A 25,778-nucleotide genomic window follows, 5' to 3' on the forward strand; every position below is an offset into this window, starting at 1 on the left:
TTCACTCTACTACCTGATAGCACACTAGAAATTATTCTTCCTATCTAATGTAACCTTGTACCTGTTGACCTATCTCCCTTCATACCCCCTTCATTTCTCCCATTCCTAGCCTCTGATAACCACTATTGTACTCTTCATTTTTATGAGATAGGCTTTTTTTTTTTTTTTTTGGTATTCTCTTAACAAGTGAGATTATCAAGTACTTGTCTTTCCCTGCCTGATTTATTTTATTTAACATTATGGCCTCCAGGTTCATTCATGTTTTCACAAATGACAGGGTTTCATTCTTTTTCATAGCTGAATCATATTCCATTGCATATATATACCACCTTTTCTTTGCCACTCCTCCTTTATGATCATATTGGTTGATTCATTCTCTTGATTATTGTGAGTAGTGATGCCATAATCAAAGGGGTACAGATATCTTTTCAACACACTGATTTCAATGTTCTTGGACACCCAGTAGTGAAATTTTCCAAATCATGTTATAGTTCTACTTTTAATTTTTTAAGGACCTTCCATACTGTTTTCCATAATTGCTATACTAATTTATATTCCCACCACCAACGTAAAATGTCCCTTTATTCTGTATCTTTGCCAGGTTTTTTTTTTCTTTCGTCTTTTTTATAAGAGACATTCTAACTCGGGTGAGATAATACTCTTTGTGGTTTTCATTTGCATTTTCCTGATGATTAGTGATGTTGGACATTTTGTGATATATCTGCTGGCCATTTGTATATATTCTTCTAAGAAATGTGTTTTTAGACCTTTTGCTCATTTGTAAATTGGATTATTTGTTGTTTTTGGTATTGAGTTGTTTGAATTCCTTGAATATTTTGGATGTGCATCTCTTGTTGGATGCACAGTTTGCAAATATTTTCCCTCATTCTAGGGAATATCTTTTCACTTTACTGATTGCTTTCTCTGCTATAAAGATAACTTTTAATTTGATATAATTATATTTGCCTCTTTTTGCTCCTGTTGGCTGTGCTTTGGAGGTTCTATCCAAAATTTCTCACTCAGACCAATGTCATGAAGTGCTTTTCCTATGTTTCCTTCAAGTATTTTCATAGTTCAACTCTTTAAGTCTTTAATTGAGTTCATTTTTATATATGCTGAGAGATATGGATCTATTTTTTTTTTCTTCTGCCTGTGGCTATCCAGTGTTCTCACCACTGTTTACTGAATAAAGTGTCTTTTCCTCAATGTGTGTTCTTGGCACCTTTGCCAAAATTCAGTTGGCTCTAAATGCACAAATTTATTTCTGGATTCTATTCTGGTCCATTAGTCTATGTGTATTTTTTTTTTTTTTTTTTTTTTTTTTTTTTTTTTTTTTTTTTTTTAGTCAGTACCATGCTGTTTTCGTTACTAAAGCATTGTAGTATATTTTGAAGTCAGGTAGTATAATGCCTCCAGCTTTATTCTTTTTGCTCAAGATTGCTTTGGTTATTCTGGGTCTTTTATGATTCACTACAACTTTTAGGAATGCTTTATCTATTTCTGTGATGACAGTTATTGGTATTTTGATAGACATTGCATCAAATCTGTAGATCACTTTGGGTAGTATGAATATTTTAACTTATTTTCTTATTCAATTTATAAGCATGGGTTATCTTTCCACTTATTTGTGCTTCCTCAATTTTTTTATCAATGTTTTCTAGTGTTCCTTATACATATTTTTCCTCTGCTTGAGTAAACTTATTCCCAGAGTTTTTTTGTTGGTGGTGGTGGTGTGATTTTTATATGTGTGTGTGACTATTGTAAATTGGATTGTTTTCTTTTTTCAGATAGTTCACTTTTGGCATATAGATATTCTACTAAATTTTGTATGTTGATTTTGTATCCTGCACCTTACCTGAATTCATTTATTAATTTTAATCGTTTTTGGTGCAGTATTTATGTGTGTGTGTGTGTGTGTGTGTGTGTGTGTATATATATACACACACATATGATCTTGTCATCAGCAAACAGAGACAATTAGACTTCCTCCTTTCCAATTTGAATGCCCTTTATTTATTTCTCTTCTATATAAAACAAACTAAGCCCAGGAAATTTGAATCTCTAGACTGACGTTTGTGTACTCCAAAATCCATACATTGAAAGCCTAATATCCAGTGTGATGGTATTTGGAAATGGGACCTTTGGGAGTCACTTACATCATGAAAGTGGAGTTCTCATGGTGGGGTTAGTGCTCTTATAAAAAGAGACGCGAGAGAGTTTGCTTCCTCTCTCTTTGCCATATGAGGATACAAAAAGATAATTGTCTGTAAGCCATAAAGACTGCCACCATCAGCAATGGATCTGCTAATGCCTTGATCTCAGGCATCCCAGCTTCCAGAACTGTAAGAAATAAACGTTTGTTGTTTAAGCCACCCAGTCTATGATAAATTGTTATAGTAGTGCAAGCTAAGACAATTTCCATTAGGAAAATAAAGACAAAATACACATTTTATACACTTACATATGTTTATTCTCTTTTTCTAATTAAATATACATACTAAGAAATAATTAAATCTTGTGATAATGATTGTTACATAAATCTGCTAAATGTTGAGAAAAATATAGTATATAATTTATAATTACATAAAAATTTAATTTAAAAATCATATGTTTAAATTATATCAGCTATTTACATACATGTTTAGTAACTAGTTTACAATTGTAGCTGATACTTAAAGAGAATAAATAGGGCTATTTGAATTTTGTTAGATATGCCTTAAAATTGAATCCAAGTCACATTACTATAATAAAATTATCATTATCATTAATTAAATAGCTTTTCGATGTTATGAAAGCCATATTTTGTAGAGTACAAGAACCAAGTGGAGAGGGAAAGTTGTAAGCGCTGTGAAACTTAAATCCTGGTGTTTTTTCCCATTGACAACTAAAATTGCTGGTGATCTTCATGACCAGTTGATTTCTAATGGTTCTTCTAGAGTAACATTGTTCTGGGTCAGATCAATTTTTAATATCTAAAAAAGTAAAATGATAATTACTTGTTTAATCAGAACCACATTTTTCTTATTTTAATGAATGATATTTCAAAAACAAGTTTTCTAATAAATAGTATATACCTTTATTTTCTTTTATATCTTGAGAAAGTTTTACTCTAGGAAAGTCTGCAACCATTTCAGCAACAATTTCACCCAACCTACCCATTTTACCTAAGGTTAAAATAAATCTCAGAAAGGTGGAATTGCTGTCAAAAGATACTGAAAAACCTGTAACTCTTAGCCAATTTTATTGATTTCTATGACTTTACTCTTTTCACATAATTTCTAAATATGGAGTTATTTATAACTGCACTGCATGAATCTCAATGCATCCCTTTTTCAAGTATTACCCAGACATTTTCAGTCAAAGTTTAGATTTAAAAGTGTTATTTACCTCAATCAAAAAATATTTTATGATGCTTAATTTATTGCCAATGATTCAATTTTGCATGTGTCACTTTATTTCACTGGAGATAATCTGAAGTAGACAGTAGAGAGATTATTATCTCTATCATGGAGATTATTCAGTTGCTGTAGTCAAATGATCTTCTGTCATAGTTTTATGATATGACGATTTCAGGAGACTTTACCATTGCTGCTTTTTGTCCAATGAACTGACAAGATTTTCTGTGCTTTAGCTCAGCAAGTTTGGATTCAGTCATCAAATATGCAAGAGGAGGGGAGGTGAATCCTTTACTGCCTAGCACATAACAGGCCTTTTCATAAGGACTTTATAAATTTAATCTTCCTTAAAACACAGCGTATCTGGATTAATTTACCACACTTGATAAATGAGTTTAAAAAGTAATAGTTAAATAATTGAGTATTCGTTAGACAGGTTTAAAACAGATCTAAACTATTTTTTTTTAACTTAAATGTAGAAAGCAAAAATATACCACATAGCTTTTAATACTTCTTACAAAAATCAGTTGGACATAATTGTTGCTACAAAAATTTTTAAATTATATTGCTAGAGCAATTAAATAATCTCTGTCATAAATTAAAGGGCAAGCAGGGTAGAGAAAGAAATTGATAATCCTCTCTTCCTTTCCTATGTATCTATGAAGGCTTGGAAAACAGTAATTGCTCATAAATATTGAGTTTATCTAAATACACTTAGAAGGAACTGCTCAGAGTTGTTGGTTAAAGTAAATGTATATTTCGTCATCACTGAGGTAATGAAACTCAAATATTTGTTCTCAATGCTTAAAATTCTTTGTGAATGTTTTTAAAGAGAGTAGAAAAAAATGATTTTTAATGGTTTGTTTATACTCTACATATTTGATCAAAACGACCTTGAAATAACACCCCAAAATATTAAATTATCTTATTTGGCATTGTTTATTTACTTTATTTTTACCATAAAAGTTGTGAGCTTAATTTTCATCATTGTAATTAGTAAATAAAAAGCAAGACATTATTTAAGCCAAACCATCTTTTCTTTATCTGATTGAACATTGGACAGTACAAAAAAAGTGATTTCTAATTGTGACTGATAACTATTGAGTAGTTATTTTGGGGAATTAATTTTACTTCTTTGGGGACCTAATTTCTTTGTCAGCCACATAAGACTACTGGACTAAATCAGGTATTCTGGAATTTTATAAACAAGTCAAATTTTAAAAATAAAAATATGAGTGTAAGGCACTAAGATATTAACTGTTATTTTACCGGGGAAGGACACATTAAATATATCAAAGTTGGGAAATTATATTTTATATTTCCCATCCTTGATAAAGTTTTAAGAAAAACAGCGAGTTGTACTGCAAAAGCAGTAAGAAAAACATAGTTCCATATTAAGGAAAACCCCACTTGTCAACAAAACAGCAATAGCAGTAGGATGGGTGTTAAGTTTCAAAAAGATGGAACAGACTTTCAGGTGCTGTTTAACTCTGGCATTCTCTGACACCTACAAGGATCTAAAACTGCGTCCAAGACGGACTTTTTTTTTTTTTTTTTAGGTTCAAGTTAGTCAAACAACTGACTATTTTAGAAGTTAAGTTCATTTAAAGTGACTGATTAATGGCTCTTTATTTTTACCCAAGTTTAAACAGTAAAGGGTGGGTACACACACATTTACACAATTTTAGTAGTGCGTAAGTGCATAAGTAGGCTTAAACTTAAAATGAACACTTAAAACAGCTGTTTTCTAGAATATGTGTTTGAAATTCACCTTTGCAAGCCATAGATTCACAGAATTTAGACCTGGAAGGAGCTTTAGAGATTGATCATTTACTTGCATTTTTTTTTTTTTATTCAATTATATACAACAGTAGGCCTAAAGTTTTTTGTTCAAGGTAAAGAGCTAAATACTGGCAGCAATGATGCTTTAACACAAGAATCCTAACTCCTTGTATAGTATCTGCATCATATGTATCACACTCCTGTATTAATGGGTGCTGACAGTTTCATTAAGTTTGCAAGAATTTTCAAATACATTTTCAAGACATATTCAATGTTTAAATGCAGATATCTTGTTTTTAAAATGTATTTTCTGAGGCACTTTATCATATAGGGATAACAGTTATTTTAAGTTTTAATTTAATTTTGCTTTGATTGTATCGTAATAATAATAAAATAGGTGTCATTAGATTGATTCGTATGACAGTTTATTCAGGATAATAATAAGGAAATAAACATGGAGGCCCAATGAAAAGGAATATATGAAGAATGTCATAATTGACTCATAATTATGTTTCTTACGGATGAGGGATATAAGAAGTCCACACAGATGCTTTAAATACGTACGTTTTTGAAAAAATATCTTTTTATGTTACTTACCGTCTTGGTATCGTCTTCATTAAAAGGAAGTGAATTTTGATTTCCATTATACCTTAGAGTAACCACATTGACAGGAGTAGTTCTTTTCCCCCATACATGAATGGACCCAAGCCTCGTTTCACTTTTATTTATGTAACCCCTTTTCAATATAGTGCTTGTTAAGGTGGTCTATAAGATAAAGAAAAAGGAATAACATAAACACTTCATTTGCAAAAGCAATTCAATCGAGAAAAAAACACAAAAGTGTATTTCATAGTATAATAAATTGTTCATCTGTGCATTTGATATAAGGTATTTTATATAATAAACATGAAAAAACTTCAAATATTCTTCCTTTTTTCCTATGTATCCATTTATTGAGACAGGGTATCCCTCTGCCACCCAGGCTCAGAAAGTTTGGATTCAGTCATCAAATATGCAAGAGAAGGGGAGGTGAATTCTTTGCTGGCAGGCTGAAGTGCAATGGTGCAGTCATGACTCACTGCCATCTCGAACTCCTAAATTCTAGTGACCCTCTAGCCTCAGCCTCCTATGTAGCTGGGACTACAGTTGCATGCCACCATACCTGGCTAATGTTTTTATAGAGATGGGGTCCCACTATGTTGCCCAGACAGATCTTGAATCCCTGACCTCACACAATCCTCCCATGTCAGCCTCCCTATGAACCAGGATTACAGGCATGAGCCACCCCACCCAGCTGTGAACTTCAAATATTCTTTAACAGAATTGCATATAAATAATCTTACATACCTGGTTTAAATTAAATTGTACAGATAAATATAGATCTCTTTCATAGGTGTCTGTAGAGAGAGAAATAAAAAGAAAAAAAGTGATATATTGTTATTTCCAAAGAAGAACCATAGTAAATACCTGTATACTTTGCATCTCTTTCCCAGTATAAAAAGTAGCAAATAGTATCAAGGTGTATCTATTTTTTCTCTAAGCCTATTTAAGTAATTCAGATACAATTCAAGAAGCCCTGCAAATGAAGGATGAGTCACCAGGTAAGGTCCTAAGAAGACAAGCTAGGTGGTATATGTGTGTGTAGGGGTAATGATAAAGCAGTTACAAGTTGAAAATCACTTTCACATACAACACTGGGAAGGTGGCAAGAAGTGCACAAGTAGTCCAAGAATAAACAGAATTCAGTGATGATAGCAATGGACACTTACTTGCCACCTTAGTGACTGACAAAATAATATAAAGGAAAAAAAGACATGGTAGCAACACATTCTAGTGTCATTTGAAAAAACAAATTCAATTGTTAAGATATTGTTACAGGTCAATTAAAATTAAATTGACAAAATATAGGTTTATAGCAGCTTCTTTAAGGTATAATCATTATTTTTTAGTTTTTATTTTTTGAGACAAAGTCTGGCTTTATCATCCCAGCTGAAGTGCAGTGACACAATCATGGCTCACTACAGCCTGGACCTCCTGGGCTCAAGCAATCCTCCCACCTCAGCCTCCTGAGTGGCTGGGACTACAGGCATTCACTATCATGCCTAGCTTTTTAATTTTTTTTATCTTTGTAGAGGCAGGTTCTCCCTATGTTGCCCAGGTTTGTTTTGAACTCCTAGACTCAAATGATCCTTCTGCGTTAGCCTCCCAAAGAACTGAGATTATAGTCATGAGCCACCATCACCAGTTTGAAGTATAATCTTGCTGTATTTAAAACCCATTTTAATGATAATCCTAGAGCTAAAACTTGTTAAGTGCTATTTATCAAATTCTAAATAGTTTATCACATTTACTCTGAAAGATATGTTATTATTATTGTTCCCACTCTATAGAAGAATAAAGTGGCTTTCAAAGCAGTTAAATAAATTGCCAAAGGTAAAACAAAAAAACAAAAAAACAAAAAAAACATAAAAGCTAATTACTGTCAAAGTCTGGAATCAAGCCCAGTTTTCCCTGACTTCTAAGATTATATTCCTATGTAAAAAAAACAAATAAGCATACATAAGATAGAAAGAGCAAAGTAGAGTCAAATAAATAAAACAATATTGGGGTAACATTGAAAGAGCAATATATTTTAATTCTCTTCTCTCCTTATACATATCAGAGCTGTATTCATTAACCCACTAACATTAATTTGCTATTGATTTTACCTATACTAAAATGGATATTCTGCCTGAAACTTTTTTATATATGCTAATGTATGTATGGCTAATTTAATATGTATTACAAGACATACTAGTGTCAATATTCCTTAACCATTTTAGTTCTTATTTTCAATATACAATTACAGCTTAAGTTTTCATGAACAAACTTTTAAGTATAGAATTCTGAGTTAAAAAAGCAAAGGTGACAGCTATTAGGAAGATATGGGTAACTTTGTTGTTTTTAATAAGAGGAAGAAGTATCTCACATATGATCTTAGTCAGGGACACACACATAGCTATTTCATTAAGATAAGTAGAAAAATTAGCATTTTACTAAGCTCTAACTTTATTAATCAAGAATGGTCAAAATTTACTTAATGTTAAGTTTCAGAAGTTCATTTTGATTTACCTTTAATTATTTCATGATAATTTGTTACCACATTATAATATATCACAAAATTTGAACATATTTGTTTAAAAGAAAGAAATCATTTCAGATAGGATGCCCATCAATTAGACTGTTGTGTTTGCTGTGAGAGAAAACCTCTTTGGAGATTCTGATCTAACAAATCCAGAGAATAAGCATTTGGTATATATGATTATTGCTGTTAACTCAAGAAATTTCAAGGGACTATTTAAAAATATCCATACTTAATTATACCAAGTATACTGATATTGTGAAACATAACAAAATAAATAGACCCAATTGGCAAAAAGCTATTTTTTATATTTGCATGAGGAGATCACAGAGAAATATTTGAATTATGCTCAGAGACTTTCCAGTGATTACAAAAAGTCTGCCATGAAACTTGAATAGAGTGAAGTCCACACCAAATGTTTTCTTTTTTTTTTTTTTTTAGTGACTAGCTACTATTCGTCTCTAGTTGATTGTTGCCATGAAGAGCTATATGTATTTTTGCACTAGGTCTATTTGCATATTATTACAGGCAAAACAAATATGGCCTTGATTTGGCCCCTGAGCTATCATTGCAAATTTTTATTTAAATGAATATCAACTTTTTTTAAGCCAGAGAAGAGTCTACTGCTTTGCATTTTCTTGCATTTGTGCTCTTTTTTATTTTTTATTTTTTATTATACTTTAAGTTCTAGGGTACATGTGCATAACGTTTATATCATGTATAACTCCCCAATGCAATCCCTCCCTCTTCCCCCCTCCCCATGATAGGCCCCAGTGTGTGATGTTCCCCTTCCCGAGTCCAAGTGATCTCATTGTTCAGTTCCCACCTATGAGTGAGAACATGCGGTGTTTGGTTTTCTCTTCTTGTGATAGTTTGCTAAGAATGATGGTTTCCAGCTGCATCCATGTCCCTACAAAGGATGCAAACTCATCCTTTTTGATGGCTGCATAGTATTCCATGGTGTATATGTGCCACATTTTCTTAATCCAGTCTGTCACAGATGGACATTTGGGTTGATTCCAAGTCTTTGCTATTGTGAATAGTGCCGCAATAAACATACGTGTGCATGTGTCTTTGTAGTAGAGTAATTTATAATCCTTTGGGTATATACCCAGTAGTGGGATGGCTGGGTCATATGGTACATCTAGTTCTAGATCCTTGAGGAATCGCCATACTGTTTTCCATAATGGTTGAACTAGTTTACAATCCCACCAACAGTGAAAAAGTGTTCCTATTTCTCCACATCCTCTCCAACATCTATTGTTTCCTGACTTCTTAATGTTTGCCATTCTAACTGGTGTGAGATGGTATCTCATTGTGGTTTTGATTTGCATTTCTCTGATGGCGAGTGATGACGAGCATTTTTTCATGTGTCTGTTGGCTGTATGGATGTCTTCTTTTGAGAAATGTCTGTTGATATCCTTTCCCCACTTTTTGATGGGGTTGTTTGTTTTTTTCTTGTATATTTGTTTGAGTTCTTTGTAGATTCTGGATATTAGCCCTTTGTCAGATGAGTAGGTTGCAAAAATTTTCTCCCATTCTGTAGGTTGCCTGTTCACTCTGATGGTAGTTTCTTTTGCTGTGCAAAAGCTCTTTAGTTTAATTAGATCCCGTTTGTCAATTTTGGCTTTTGCTGCCGTTGCTTTTGGTGTTTTAGACATGAAGTCCTTGCCCATGCCTATGTCCTGAATGGTACTACCTAGATTTTCTTCTAGGGTTTTTATGGTATTAGGTCTAACATTTAAATCTCTAATCCATCTTGAATTAATTTTCATATAAGGGGTAAGGAAAGGATCCAGTTTCAGCTTTCTACTTATGGCTAGCCAATTTTCCCAGCACCATTTATGAAATAGGGAATCCTTTCCCCATTTCTTGTTTTTGTCAGGTTTGTCAAAGATCAGATGGCTGTAGATGTGTGGTATTATTTCTGAGGACTCTGTTCTGTTCCATTGGTCTATTTCTCTGTTGTGGTACCAGTACCATGCTGTTTTGGTTACTGTAGCCTTGTAGTATAGTTTGAAGTCAGGTAGCGTGACGCCTCCAGCTTTGTCCTTTTGACCTAGGATTGTCTTGGCAATGCGGGCTCTTTTTTGGTTCCATATGAACTTTAAAGCAGTTTTTTCCAATTCTGTGAAGAAAGTCATTGGTAGCTTGATGGGGATGGCATTGAATCTATAAATAACCTTGGGCAGTATGGCCATTTTCACGATATTGATTCTTCCAATCCATGAGCATGGTATGTTCTTCCATTTGTTTGTGTCCTCTTTGATTTCACTGAGCAGTGGTTTGTAGTTCTCCTTGAAGAGGTCCTTTACATCCCTTGTAAGCTGGATTCCTAGGTATTTTATTCTCTTTGAAGCAATTGTGAATGGAAGTTCATTCCTGATTTGGCTCTCTGCTTGTCTGTTACTGGTGTATAAGAATGCTTGTGATTTTTGCACATTAATTTTGTATCCTGAGACTTTGCTGAAGTTGCTTATCAGCTTAAGGAGATTTTGGGCTGAGACGATGGGGTTTTCTAAATATACAATCATGTCATCTGCAAACAGGGACAATTTGACTTCTTCTTTTCCTAACTGGATACCCTTGATTTCTTTCTCTTGCCTGATTGCCCTAGCCAGAACTTCCAACACTATGTTGAATAGGAGTGGTGAGAGAGGGCATCCCTTAGTTTGATAGGAAGAGCTCAAGAAAATTCTAAGAGAAGTTTTGTCTACCTAACTGATAAAATGAATTAACTCAATTTGTTAATGATGAGATTCAAAGATCCCAAGTTGCATACCTAAACTTTACACCCTTGGGAAATTGAAGGCAAATTTCCTGTTGGACACAAAGAGAAAGGCTGAAAACTTCATAGACCCTCAGTTGTTGCAGTAATGAAGGTCAGAGCTCTAAAAACAAAGGACTAACTCATGTTGGTATCTTCACTTTCTAAGTCACAAAATGTTATAAAGAGGGATTTATTTTTCCCAAGAGTCTTGCTCTCTAGCATACAATTCTTCTATCAACTTTATTATACTTGTTTACTAATGGATTATTTCTTATGGTTGCAGAATATTAACTATGATTCATCTTAAAAGATAAAAAATGTATGTCTTTGCTATTAATGAAAAAGCTATTATCTTTGGATAAGTTATTTAAATTGTAATATTCAATTGTAGAGAACTATCAACTTCACACAGATGTCAGTTTTTATGATTAAAGTTTGTGTCAAGAAAATGTTCAGAACGCTCATCTAGTAGTACTGACACTATTAAATGGCAGTCAGTAAACCTATCCTCTATCAGGGTTTACATACAGCATAAAAATCTCCTATGGGAGATTTCTGAGTTTCTCCTAAAATTAATGAAACTTGAATGAGTCCTATAATCTGCATTCTTAGCAAGCTGTCTCAGGTGTTTCTGATAACAACAGCTAACGGATTTCACATGGCTAGGAGTTTAGAAGTTTAGTATGGTCTGGAGGAATAGTTATGAATGGAAGAAGCCCAGATCTAAAGTAAAATATATCTCCTCATGTAAAAAAAATGCTAAATACTAAAAAACAAACAAGCAAAAAGATAGACATAAAAATACAGAAATTAAATTTACTTGAAATTGGTTTCTGGACTACCTCCTTGTTGTAGAGGCACCGCTCGTGCATTTTGGGGGCTCAGAAAATGATTTCTCAAAATAAAGGTCCCAGAAGCAACACTGGAAGCAAAGTTTCTCCCTGACCTTCTCCTGCCTTCCTGTCTCTTGCCCCTTATTCTCTAGTCATAGAAACTAGAATTCCTTTTCCCAAAGGCGAGTCATAGAAACTAGAACTCTTTTCCCCCAAAGCTAGCTATAAAGCCTAGAAATGTTACTCTCTTTCCCTGCTTTTCTGTGTAACAGCTGGCCATGAAGAAATTAATAACCTCCTTCCAGAGGGGTCTCACCCCATACCTGAGGAAGAAATGCTAAAATTAATAAGCCAACAAGAATGTGGACAGGCCTTGCTAGATTTCCTCACTCAATCTATTTCCATTAGCTTATACCCTTTTTTTCCAATCACATTTCTACATGGCAGTTCCTGTTTCACTGAAACTCAGAATACAGTCTGAGAGCATTCTCTGTATCTTTATGCCTTTATTCTGAAGGTTCCTGTTTCACAAAAAACTATGATTACATATGCTTGTTATGCTTTTCTCTTGTTAACTTGTGTTTTGTTATTGGTGTTGGCTGTGACCCTTATGGTAAATGAGGAAAAGTATCACTCCTTTTTGTCCCTACAGCATCAATATTTTGCACATATAATAAAGTGGTTATTCAGCTAAGTTAACTTTATATATATGCCAAGTGTCTATTATGTGAATAGCACTGTGCTAGCTTCTGGAAGTACAAAGATAATAGATACGTAATTCCTGACCACACGAATTTCTTACCTAGACACTTAACATAGGGATTGACTAATTTAGGATAAGAAAAGTCTTTAAATGTTTGTGACATTGTTTATCTATTTAAGTTGATTCAGTGAATTTAGTAAAATCTTTTAGCCTCGAATAATATTAATAGCTTTGTACTCAGCTTCCAAAGAACAATAATAGAAAACATAAAAGTAATGTGATAGAATATGTCATCAATTAAATTTATCTACTAAATAGAGCACTCACCTATACTCTCTCCATCATCCCAAAACAGAGAACCCTGCGCCATCTGATTATCATCTGCAGCAACAATGAGCTTCATGTATTTTTGTCGACTATAAGAAAGAAATATATAATTTTACCCATGTTTGTAGGATAGCATATGTCTAGGTATGATATGATATGCACATAAGAATCTACAGGAACACAAGCATTAAGGAGTGTGCAAATGACTTAGACCAAGAAAATTAAAGCATTCCCATTTTTCTAAATTAGTTAACAGAAATTATATAAAACAATAATTTTTTTTCGTATTTAGCTGGGTGCAGTGGTTCACACCTGTGATCCCAGCACTTTGGGAGACCAAGGCATGCGGATCATGAGGTCAGGAGTTCGAGACCATCCTACCCAACATGGTGAAACCCCATCTCTACTGAAGTACAAAAAATTAGCCGGGCGTGGTGGTGGGTGCCTGTAGCCCCAGTTACTTGGGAGGCTGAGGCAGGGAAATTGCTTAAACCCAGGAAGTGGAGGTTCTAGTGAGCCAAGATTGCACTACTGCACTCCAGCCTGGTGACAGGGCGTGACTCCATCAAAAAAAAAAAATTATTCATATTTAATAGGAAATATCATGCATGCCTTTTGATCTCAAGAGTTAACATAATATAACAAATCAAAAGTGGCCTCATTGAAAGGAATTAAAACCACGTTAAGTTTATTAATATATTTACTCATGCCTCTCTTGGGTAATCATATCATTAAGCATTAAACATGAAACAATTTTAATATCATTTTTAAATCTTTTATGACTTAAGCCTTCCTCAGATTTCTATACCTAAATAACTGAGTTATCACTGGTAAAAATTAATAAGAATGTACAAAGTAGTCTCCAAGTTCTAAGTTATATCCTTGTAATAGACAATACCATTCAAACATGTTCCTACATAGAGCTATTTGTGAACTAAATACTTGCTTCCATGTTAAATCTCCAGCAATCTTTGAGACGCAACTTGATTTAGCAGCCTCATATTGTTTGAAATAATTTATCAGATTAAATATTTTAGCTGTCTGCCTTTTCCAGTCACAAATGCTGAAGAATATATGGCCATGGAAGTCTCCTAAAATTTCCAGAATCTCTAGAGTTCAAATCTCCACAGTAATTTGATATTCTTCAGTGAAATATATTAACATATCTTAGCATGAATATGTATATGAATTTCAGTTCACAGTCACTAGGGTTTAAATATAATTTAGAAACATCAAAAATATGGCTTAACCTGCAATTTCCCAACATACACTAAAACTTGTGATTAGAAAGAGTTTTACAACTTTTTATACTGTACAATGATCTGTCTTATCTCTCATAAAAAAAAATAAGGTTTATTCAAGGCACAACTTATGAATGGTCTCCTCCATGAAGCCCTCACTTTTCAGGTGCAATAATGTATCTCCTGTTTAACTGATATCAGGGTAGAATATTAGTAGAAACGGACCTGGGTAGGTCGAGGAGATTAGAATATTCTGTTCATGCCAACTGGGGCTGTCAGCATGTAGATGATGGAGAGATGATACAGCACAAAAAGAGAAGAAAAACAGAGACTGCGTCCTCTAGAACCTGAGTGTCGAAGCAAGGAATTTTGCAAGGGAAATAAAGATTGACTGGAACAAGAAGTTTACACCTACGTCAGTCTGAACACAGAGCAGATCCATTGTCCCTGGTAAATTGGACCTATTGCTGAATGATAGAAAGAGAAATCCAGGTAGAGGTGCTCAGGCAAAGAAGAGAAGGGCCTGGCCAGACAATCAGTTATAAAAATGATGCTAGACAGAAAATCTGGGATAGGCTTCATATTTATATAGGACAAGGTCCTTAAGAAACAGGTCTGGAGTTCCACACCAGCCTCGCCAACACGATGAAACTCTGTCTCTACTAAAAACACAAAAATTAGCCAGGCATAGTGGCAGGCACCTGTAATCCCAAATACTCAGGAGGCTGTGGCAGGAGTATCACTGGAACCTGGGAGGTGGAGGTTGTAGTGAGCCTAGATAGTGCACTCCAACCTGACAACAGAGCAAGAGTCTGTCAAAAAAAAAAAAAAAAAAAAAGAGAGAGAGAAAGAAAAAAAGAAAGAGAAAAAGAGAAAGAAAGAAGAAACAGAGAGAAAGAAAGAAAGAGAAAGAAGAAAGAAAGAAAGAAAGAAAGAAAGAAAGAAAGAAAGAGAAAGAAAGAGAGAGAAAGGAAAGAAAGAAAAGAGAAAGAGAGAAAAAGAAGAAAAAGAGAAAAGAAAGAAAAGAAAGAAAGAAAGAGGAAGGAAGGAAGGAAGAAAGGCAGAGGAGAGGAGAGGACAAGAAAATAGAAGAAAAGAAAAGAGAAAAAAACAAGTCTGGTTCCTCTTGGATGGCAGGACACTTAGTAGTTTGATGGAGTAGTGATACTGCCTGTGAATGTCTACATTTTCATGGACTATAACGAGTCAGGAAATATATCACAAGACAGACAAAGAGAGGCAAAGAAAGGGAAACAGAAAATTAATGGAAAAGAAAGGGACACCTCCAAGCTATACTGACTTAAAGTTTATAAAAAGGTTCATCAAATGGAATATTATTCAGTGCTAAAAAGAAATGAGATACAAGCCAGGTATCTCATGGAGGAACCTTAAATGCATATAGCTAAGTGAAAAAAGTCAAATTGAATGGTTACATACTGTATGATTCCAACTATATGACATTCTGGAAAATATAATTTTATAGAGATAGTAAAGTATCAGTGGTTGCCATGGGTTGAAAGAGCGATGAATAGGTTGCTCATAAAGGATGTTTAGGGGAGTAAAACAATTCTAAATGACACCAGTGGTGGATGCAGGTCATCATACATTTGTTTAAACCCAGAGAATCTACAACATCAACAGTGAACCCTAATGTAAATTATAGTCTTTGGTGATAAGTGTTAGTATAGGTTCAACGACTGTAACAAATGTGCTACTCTTACGGGGGCTGTTGAAAATGAGACAGGCTATGCATGTGAGACAGCAGAGGGTAAATAGGAAATCTCTGGACCTTCTCAATTTTGCTGTATAAAATTGCTCTAAAAAATAAGTCTTTAAAAAAAGGTTCATCAATATTTCATGTTTTCATAAAATGATCTTCATAATACTAGATCTTCCACATGTCAGAAGCAGAAAAGTAGGGTAAAAACCTTTTTGAGGCAATCATTCAAAATATAAGACATTAATTTGTCATTACTTCTGCATATTATAGACAGATCATAAAGGTTTAGTTCATATTTTAATCTGGGAAGCTTTCTTACTTTAAGAGGAAATATCCTGTTGGAAGACAGTTTTCCATGGGTCTCTTGCATTTTTGTATGTCACATGCAGAGGCACTGACAGCCTGTCTTCTGAGCTGTCTTTTCAGGGATATTTTAAAAGTGAATAGCGTTGGATGGCAGGGTTTTAAAAAAATTCTTAATATTTCTGCTTACTGTCCAATATAAAAAAGATAATGTCTTTTTTCAAAACAAATAATGGACAGATTTGTTTGTAGTCTTATTAAAGACACTGTTTTCCTAAACTTGGGATTTCTTGTTTGTGACACAGACCTCTTACATGTGCAACGCCTGCCTGGGCCTCTCCATGTCATCCCCATGGGACTTGGTGGAAAAGAAAACCCGATGCTAAGATAAAGTTCCGTTTCTTGCTATGTCATAAACCACAAATACCTTTGTCTCTGACCTGGCAATCATAGTACTGAGGCAGGCTAATGTAGAAGCTTGGCAATGGGGTAAAATTTCAGACCTTTTCTATTTCTTAACAATGCTAGCATGATGTATCTCATAATTTAACCTGAGCTTTGTAAACAGTTCACTTACCTGTAAAATGTGTTTTGAGCTGGCTCTTGACATGGTAGGATGTGACCACCACGGACATGTAGGTTTATTGTCTCAAAAGGAGCATTAAATGGGTAAAATTGTCCTCTGACACCAATATCTTTGCCCTGGAAATGAAAGGGGTGGAAAGAAGAACAGGTGGAGCAAGAAGTGGAATCAGCAGCATCATTGGTACTTGAGGATATATATTTTAAAAAATCAAATGATACACTTTTAAATTTAAAAATTAACATTTATACAGAAAATCTTAATTTGTTTCACTGTCGTAACCATTTTACTATATATATACATACATATATATATATATATATATATATATATGTCTCATAACATGATGTTGTATACCTTAAATATACACAGTGGAATTTATTTTTTAAAAGTATATCTTTAGAATCTAATTAAATATAAGTCTTTATGATAGCTTTGAAAGTCATTTATAGTGTTGTTTTTGTGGAGCTCACATGCCTAAAGTGTGTGGATTTTTGAAAGGTCACAAAAGCTCTCCTTGACTTGCCATGTACATTATTCTTGGAAGGACTGCACTATCTTTAATGATCATTTTGCATATCCAATAAAAGGCAATTATCTTTTTGTGTGTAATGTGTAATTACCATGTTTATTTGCTAAAATAAATCAATGACTACATAACAAAGTGCAGCAGAATAAATTAACTCTCTTTCACTGTGGGTTAATCCAATTCAGCTATAATTTACCAGAAATGTTACTTTCCACTCTTTTTAAGTGGAAAGTAAATCCAACACACCATTAATGAAAAGGCTGGGACCAAACAATTACCCATTTCTGTTTAGTCAATTCCCCAGAATTCCTTAAATACTTACTGTATGGTAGTCAAACCACCGAGCATTGGGGACGTAGGCATTTACAATTTGAACATACTGGAATGTAAATAAATAGCCATTAATTGTATATAAACCAAATAAAATTTTGTAAACAAAAATATGTGCTAGGACTTACAGGTTCCAGTACTGGGGTAACCATAAACGCTGGACCCCATAAGAACTGCTTGAATATATCCCAGGTTGGTTTTTCATCAAAGAACCTTGATAAAATTATCACAAATAATTAAATTAAAAGAAATAGCTTTCTCCTGAATACCATAAAATCATTATCCAAATCACATTTTGTATTATAGACTTTTCTGGATTAAAATAAAAAAAAAATGGTAAAAAAATTTAAAAATGTATCAGTTGGATTGTAATAGCACAATGTGCAGCAGCATAATACTTTATGAGTAAGTCTAGACTATAATTAATTTCCTGAGAAAATAGAGAATTGTGATGGACATGTAACATCAACTAAATGAGAAATTACTTTGGAAGAGAACTAATAGAGGTAAAAATATTAACTTTGTCTAGTATATGATCAACAAATTAAAAAGCATATTAAAAACACTCTGGAAATTGTGAGACATAATAATTTTAATTCATTAATTTTAAAAACAGTTTGCTTATCCTACTTAATAAACTCTCTGAATAGTAGATTTACATATTCCTAAAGGCTCTGTAACATGTTAATGGATTTCTGAATTTGAGATATAAATGGCTAGGAAAAACAAAGGTGTTGGGGGGCAGAGCAAGATGGCAGAATAGGAACAGCTCCAGTCTCCAACTCCCAGCGCGAGCGACACAGAAGACCGGTGATTTCTGCATTTTCAACTGAGGTACGGGGGTCATCTCACTAGGGAGTGCCGGACAATCGGTGCTGGTCAGCTGCTGCAGCCTGACCAGCGAGAGCTGAAGCAGGGCGAGGCATCGCCTCACCTGGAAGCACAAGGGGGAAGGAAATCCGTTTTCCTAGCCAGGGGAACTGAGACACACAACACCTGGAAAATCGGGTAACTCCCACCCCAATACTGCGCTTTAAGGAAACAGGCACGCCAGGAGAATATATCCCACACCTGGCCAGGAGGGTCCCACGCCCACAGAGCCTCCCTCACTGCTAACTCAGCAGTCTGCGGAGAGCTATCAGCAAGGCAGCAGCCAGGCTGGGGGAGGGGCGCCCGCCATTGCTGAGGCTTAAGTAGGTAAACAAAGCCGCTGGGAAGCTCGAACTGGGTGGAGCTCACAGCAGCTCAAGGAAGCCTGCCTGTCTCTGTAGACTCCACCTCTGGGGACAGCCCACAGCTCAAGTCAATAGGGGAAGCAGCGGGGGCCGTGCAGACGGGAACGACTCTGTCTGACAGCTTTGGGGAGAGCCGTGGATCTCCCACGCGGGAGGTTGAGATCTGAGAAGGGACAGACTGCCTGCTCAGGTGGGTCCCTGACCCCTGAGTAGCCTAGCTGGGAGACATCCCCCACTAGGGGCAGTCTGACACCCCACACCTCACAGGGTGGAGTCACCCCTGAGAGGAAACTTCCAAAGGAAGAATCAGACAGGTACACTCGCTCTTCAGCAATATTCTATCTTCGGCAACCTCTGCTGCTGATACCCAGGCAAACAGGGTCTGGAGTGGACCTCAAGCAATCTCCAACAGACCAACAGACAGTCCTTCTGACTGTCAGACGGAAAACTATAAAACAGGAAGGACACCTATGCCAAAACCCCATCAGTACGTCACCATCATCAAAGACCAGAGACAGATAAAACCACAAAGATGGGGAAGAAGCAGGGCAGAAAAGCTGGAAATTCAAAATAAGAGCGCATCTCCCCCTGCAAAGGAGCGCAGCCCATTGCCAGCAACGGATCAAAGCTGGTCAGAGAAGACTTGACGATGAGAGAAGAAGGCTTCAGTCCATCAAACTTCTCAGAGCTAAAGGAGGGATTACGTACCCAGCACAAAGAAACTAAAAATCTTGAAAAAAGAGTGGAAGAATTGACAGCTAGACTAATTAATGCAGAGAAGATCATAAACAGAATGACAGAGATGAAAACCATGACACGAGAAATACGTGACAAATGTACAAGCTTCAGTAACCGACTCGATCAACTGGAAGAAAGAGTATCAGCGATTGAGGATCAAATGAATGAAATGAAGCGAGAAGAGAAATCAAAAGAAAAAAGAAGAAAAAGAAATGAACAAAGCTTGCAAGAAGTATGGGATTATGTAAAAAGACCAAATCTACGTCTGATTGGGGTGCCTGAAAGTGAGGGGGAAAATGGAACCAAGTTGGAAAACACTCTTCAGGATATCATCCAGGAGAACTTCCCCAACCTAGTAGGGCAGGCCAACATTCAAATTCAGGAAATACAGAGAATGCGACAAAGATACTCCTCCAGAAGAGCAACTCCAAGACACATAATTGCCAGATTCACCAAAGTTGAAATGAAGGAAAAAATCTTAAGGGCAGCCAGAGAGAAAGGTCGGGTTACCCACAATGGGAAGCCCATCAGACTAACAGCAGATCTCTCGGCAGAAACTCTACAAGCCAGAAGAGTGGGGGCCAATATTCAACGTTCTTAAAGAAAAGAATTTTCAACCCAGAATTTCATATCCAGCCAAACTAAGTTTCATCAGTGAAGGAGAAATAAAATCCTTTACAGATAAGCAAATGCTTAGAGATTTTGTCACCACCAGGCCTGCCTTACAAGAGACCCTGAAGGAAGCACTAAACATGGAAAGGAACAACCGGTACCAGCCATTGCAAAAACATGCCAAAATGTAAAGACCATCGAGGCAAGAAGAAACTGCATCAACTAACGAGCAAAATAACCAGTTAATATCATAATGACAGGATCAAGTTCACACATAACAATATTAACCTTAAATGTCAATGGACTAAATGCTCCAATTAAAAGACACAGACTGGCAAACTGGATAAAGAGTCAAGACCCATCAGTCTGCTGTATTCAGGAGACCCATCTCACATGCAGAGACATACATAGGCTCAAAATAAAGGGATGGAGGAAGATCTACCAAGCAAATGGAGAACAAAAAAAAGCAGGGGTTGCAATCCTAGTCTCTGATAAAACAGACTTTAAACCATCAAAGATCAAAAGAGACAAGAAGGCCATTACATAATGGTAAAGGATCAATTCAACAGGAAGAGCTAACTCTCCTAAATATATATGCACCAATACAGGAGCACCCAGATTCATAAAGCAAGTCCTTAGAGACCTACAAAGAGACTTAGACTCCCATACAATAATAATGGGAGACGTCAACACTCCACTGTCAACATTAGACAGATCAACGAGACAGAAAGTTAACAAGGATATCCAGGAATTGAACTCATCTCTGCACCAAGCGGACCTAATAGACATCTATAGAACTCTCCACCCCAAATCAACAGAATATACATTCTTCTCAGCACCACATCGCACTTATTCCAAATTGACCACATAATTGGAAGTAAAGCACTCCTCAGCAAATGTAAAAGAACAGAAATTATAACAAACTGTCTCTCAGACCACAGTGCAATCAAACTAGAACTCAGGACTCAGAAACTCAACCAAAACCGCTCAACTACATGGAAACTGAACAACCTGCTCCTGAATGACTACTGGGTACATAACGAAATGAAAACAGAAATCAAGATGTTCTTTGAAACCAATGAGAACAAAGATACAACATACCAGAATCTCTCGGACACATTTAAAGCCGTGTGTAGAGGGAAATTTATAGCACTAAATGCCCACAAGAGAAAGCAGGAAAGATCTAAAATTGACACTCTAACATCACAATTAAAAGAACTAGAGAGGCAAGAGCAAACACATTCAAAAGCTAGCAGAAGGAAAGAAATAACTAAGAACAGAGCAGAACTGAAGGAGATAGAGACACAAAAAACCCTCCAAAAAATCAATGAATCCAGGAGTTGGTTTTTTGAAAAGATCAACAAAATTGACAGACCACTAGCTAGACTATAAAGAAGAAAAGAGAGAGGAATCAAATAGACGCAATAAAAAATGATAAAGGGGATATCACCACCGACCCCACAGAAATACAAACAACCATCAGAGAATACTATAAATGCCTCTATGCAAATCAACTACAAAATCTAGAAGAAATGGATAATTTCCTGGACACTTACACTCTCCCAAGACTAAACCAGGAAGAAGTTGAATCCCTGAGTAGACCAATAACAGGCTCTGAAATTGAGGCAACAATTAATAGCCTACCAACCAAAAAAAGTCTAGGACCAGATGGATTCACAGCTGAATTCTACCAGAAGTACAAGGAGGAGCTGGTACCATTCCTTCTGAAACTATTCCAATCAATTGAAAAAGAGGGAATCCTCCCTAACTCATTTTATGAGGCCAACATCATCCTGATACCAAAGCCTGGTAGAGACACAACAAAAAAAGAGAATTTTAGACCAATATCCCTGATGAACATCGATGCAAAAATTCTCAATAAAATACTGGCAAACCGGATTCAGCAGCACATCAAAAAGCTTATACACCATGATCAAGTGGGCTTCATCCCTGGGATGCAAGGCTGGTTCAACATTCGCAAATCAATAAACGTAATCCAGCATATAAAAAGAACCAAAGACAAGAACCACATGATTATCTCAATAGATGCAGAAAAGGCTTTTGACAAAATTCAACAGCCCTTTATGCTAAAAACGCTCAATAAATTCGGTATTGATGGAACGTTCCTCAAAATAATAAGAGCTATTTATCACAAACCCACAGCTTATATCATACTGAATGGGCAAAAACTGGAAAAATTCCCTTTGAAAACTGGCACAAGGCAGGGATGCCCTCTCTCACCACTCCTCTTCAACACAGTGTTGGAAGTTCTGGCTAGGGCAATCAGGCAAGAGAAAGAAATCAAGGGTATCCAGTTAGGAAAAGAAGAAGTCAAATTATCCCTGTTTGCAGATGACATGATTGTATATTTAGAAAACCCCATTGTCTCAGCCCAAAATCTCCTTAAGCTGATAAGCAACTTCAGCAAAGTCTCAGGATACAAAATTAATGTGCAAAAATCACAAGCATTCTTATACACCAGTAACAGACAAGCAGAGAGCCAAATCAGGAATGAACTTCCATTCACAATTGCTTCAAAGAGAATAAAATACCTAGGAATCCAGCTTACAAGGGATGTAAAGGACCTCTTCAAGGAGAACTACAAACCACTGCTCAGTGAAATAAAAGAGGACACAAACAAATGGAAGAACATATCATGCTCATGGATTGGAAGAATCAATATCGTGAAAATGGCCATACTGCCCAAGGTTATTTATAGATTCAATGCCATCCCCATCAAGCTACCAATGACTTTCTTCACAGAATTGGAAAAAACTGCTTTAAAGTTCATATGGAACCAAAAAAGAGCCCGCATTGCCAAGACAATCCTAAGTCAAAAGGACAAAGCTGGAGGCGTCATGCTACCTGACTCCAAACTATACTACAAGGCTACAGTAACCAAAACAGCATGGTACTGGTACCACAACAGAGCTCTAGACCAATGGAACAGAACAGAGTCCTCAGAAATAATACCACACATCTACAGCTATCTGATCTTTGACAAACTTGAGAGAAACAAGAAATGGGGAAAGGATTCCCTATTTAATAAATGGTGCTGGGAAAATTGGCTAGCCATAAGTAGAAAGCTGAAACTGGATCCTTTCCTTACCCCTTATACGAAGATTAATTCAAGATGGATTAGAGACTTAAATATTAGACCTAATACCATAAAAACCCTAGAAGAAAATCTAGGTAGTACCATTCAGGACATAGGCATGGGCAAGGACTTCATGTCTAAAACACCAAAAGCAACGGCAGCAAAAGCCAAAATTGACAAATGGGATCTAATTAAACTAAAGAGCTTTTGCACAGCAAAAGAAACTACCATCAGAGTGAACAGGCAACCTACAGAATGGGAGAAAATTTTTGCAACCTACTCATCTGACAAAGGGCTAATATCCAGAATCTACAAAGAACTCAAACAAATATACAAGAAAAAAACAAACAACCCCATCAAAAAGTGGGGAAAGGATATCAACAGACATTTCTCAAAAGCAGACATCCATACAGCCAACAGACACATGAAAAAAGGGTCATCGTCACTTGCCATCAGAGAAATGCAAATCAAAACCACAATGAGATACCATCTCACTCCAGTTAGAATGGCAATCATTAAGAAGTCAGGAAACAACAGGTGTTGGAGAGGATGTGGAGAAATAGGAACACTTTTACACTGTTGGTGGGATTGTAAACTAGTTCAACCATTATGGAAAACAGTATGGCAATTCCTCAAGGATCTAGAACTAGATGTACCATATGACCCAGCCATCCCACTACTGGGTATATACCCAAAGGATTATAAATTACTCTACTACAAAGACACATGCACACGTATGTTTATTGCGGCACTATTCACAATAGCAAAGACTTGGAATCAACCCAAATGTCCATCTGTGACAGACTGGATTAAGAAAATGTGGCATATATACACCATGGAATACTATGCAGCCATCAAAAAGGATGAGTTTGCGTCCTTTGTAGGGACATGAATGCAGCTGGAAACCATCATTCTTAGCAAACTATCACAAGAACAGAAAACCAAACACCGCATGTTCTCACTCATAGGTGGGAACTGAACAATGAGATCACTTGGACTCGGGAGGGGAACATCACACACTGGGGCCTATCATGGAGAAGGGGGAGGAGGGAGGGATTGCATTGGGGAGTTATACATGATATAAATGATGAATTGATGGGTGCTGACGAGTTGATGGGTGCAGCACACCAACATGGCATAAGTATACATATGTAACAAACCTGCACGTTATGCACATGTACCCTAGAACTTAAAGTATAATAAAAAAAAAAAAAAAGAAAAACAAAGGTGTTTTATTTTTGTTTTGTTTTTAATGGTTTAAGAGCCACTGTTAAATGTTAACATTTCTTCTCCAATTGAAATGAAAAATAAAAGTTGTTTCTTAAAATTTGTTTGTTCTTTTGCTGTGGTTTTGTTTTGCCTTATTAAAAGCTGAGATTAATGCTGAATTGGAAAGCTGGGCTTACTCCTCCATAAATTCATGAAAGTAGAAACCCAGGTATTCTCAATAGGACAACAGTCTGTATAGTTAATAATAGTATTTCTGACTAGTGACTCAACCCAGAGCTGATACGCTGATTAACCTGGGAAGTAAATAGGAATAACAAAAGGGGTAAAGTCTGTAAATAAAAAGGAGATCAACAAAATGTTATCAGAAATAAAGAAGGGATTATGGTAGATAACAAATTAATAAAGCAACCAGAACATAATTTGAATCCAGAAAGAATCTTTTGTTGTTGTTTTAGAAAAACTGGATCACTTATCCTGTCATCAAAAGAGAAGGCATACCAATTAACTTATTTTGGTATATTTACTTTGGGTATTATTTTTTTAAATTTAGGTAAATATTTGCCTTTTTAAAATGGGCTTATCAATAGTGAAATCTAACAAGTCAGCTCATTCAATTATGCTAGTAATATAGGGTGCTCAAAAAGCTAAATATACTGTGATTATTCAGGGCTTTTTTTGTTTTTATGTTTGATTGCATGTTTTGCTTTTTGTGATATCTACAATAAGAATTTGCTGTATTCAACTTAAAGTGGTTGAAAATTTTTGCAGATATGTTCCATGAAATATAATTTTTAAAGTTTGGTCATATGTAAGTTTGAGCTTTAAGAGGTTAATCCAAAACAAATGTATAAGGATAATATTGACACTGTTCCTGTATACCTTATTGGGATACATCAAGGAAAAGGTGAGATGGTCTCCAGTCAGACATCTGTATATAGTAGATTTACATAACTGCAGTTAACCTTGATTAATTAAATCATTACTTATCTCCCTACAAATGTTGAGAATACTCAGTGTAGACACATATACAAAGCATGTAGAACAATACCTAGTATACAGTAATTATTCTGAAATAGAATTATTACTTTTTAATAACTAATGAATGTGGTTCATTCTTTAATGGTTTATGCTAGACTATTAATGGACATCTTTGTGTAAATGCTTTATTAATCAAAAATGTATGCTAATATAACAATGCAAAAGTTAACAATCTAAAATGTTTTATATTG

General features: G+C 35.5%; 1 protein-coding gene across 2 annotated transcripts in view; it reads right to left on the reverse strand.

Moving 5' to 3' along the window:
* Window positions 1-2,452: 2,452 nt before the first annotated feature.
* SI (sucrase-isomaltase) overlaps window positions 2,453-25,778 on the reverse strand; it is a 112,437-nt gene continuing 89,111 nt past the window's right edge. For both annotated transcript variants that reach the window (XM_033211613.1, XM_033211614.1), the window contains exons 42-48: window positions 17,766-17,850; window positions 17,630-17,686; window positions 16,773-16,897; window positions 12,932-13,020; window positions 6,525-6,574; window positions 5,775-5,942; window positions 2,453-2,972 (exon numbers count right to left, since the gene is read on the reverse strand). In XM_033211613.1, coding sequence (XP_033067504.1) covers window positions 2,904-2,972; window positions 5,775-5,942; window positions 6,525-6,574; window positions 12,932-13,020; window positions 16,773-16,897; window positions 17,630-17,686; window positions 17,766-17,850 — 643 coding nt within the window. In that variant the 3' untranslated portion in view covers window positions 2,453-2,903. The remainder of the gene's footprint in view (window positions 2,973-5,774; window positions 5,943-6,524; window positions 6,575-12,931; window positions 13,021-16,772; window positions 16,898-17,629; window positions 17,687-17,765; window positions 17,851-25,778) is intronic.

This window comes from Trachypithecus francoisi, unplaced genomic scaffold (assembly GCF_009764315.1).
Source record: "Trachypithecus francoisi isolate TF-2019V2 unplaced genomic scaffold, Tfra_2.0 Lachesis_group0, whole genome shotgun sequence".
NCBI classification, from domain to species: Eukaryota; Metazoa; Chordata; class Mammalia; order Primates; family Cercopithecidae; genus Trachypithecus; species Trachypithecus francoisi.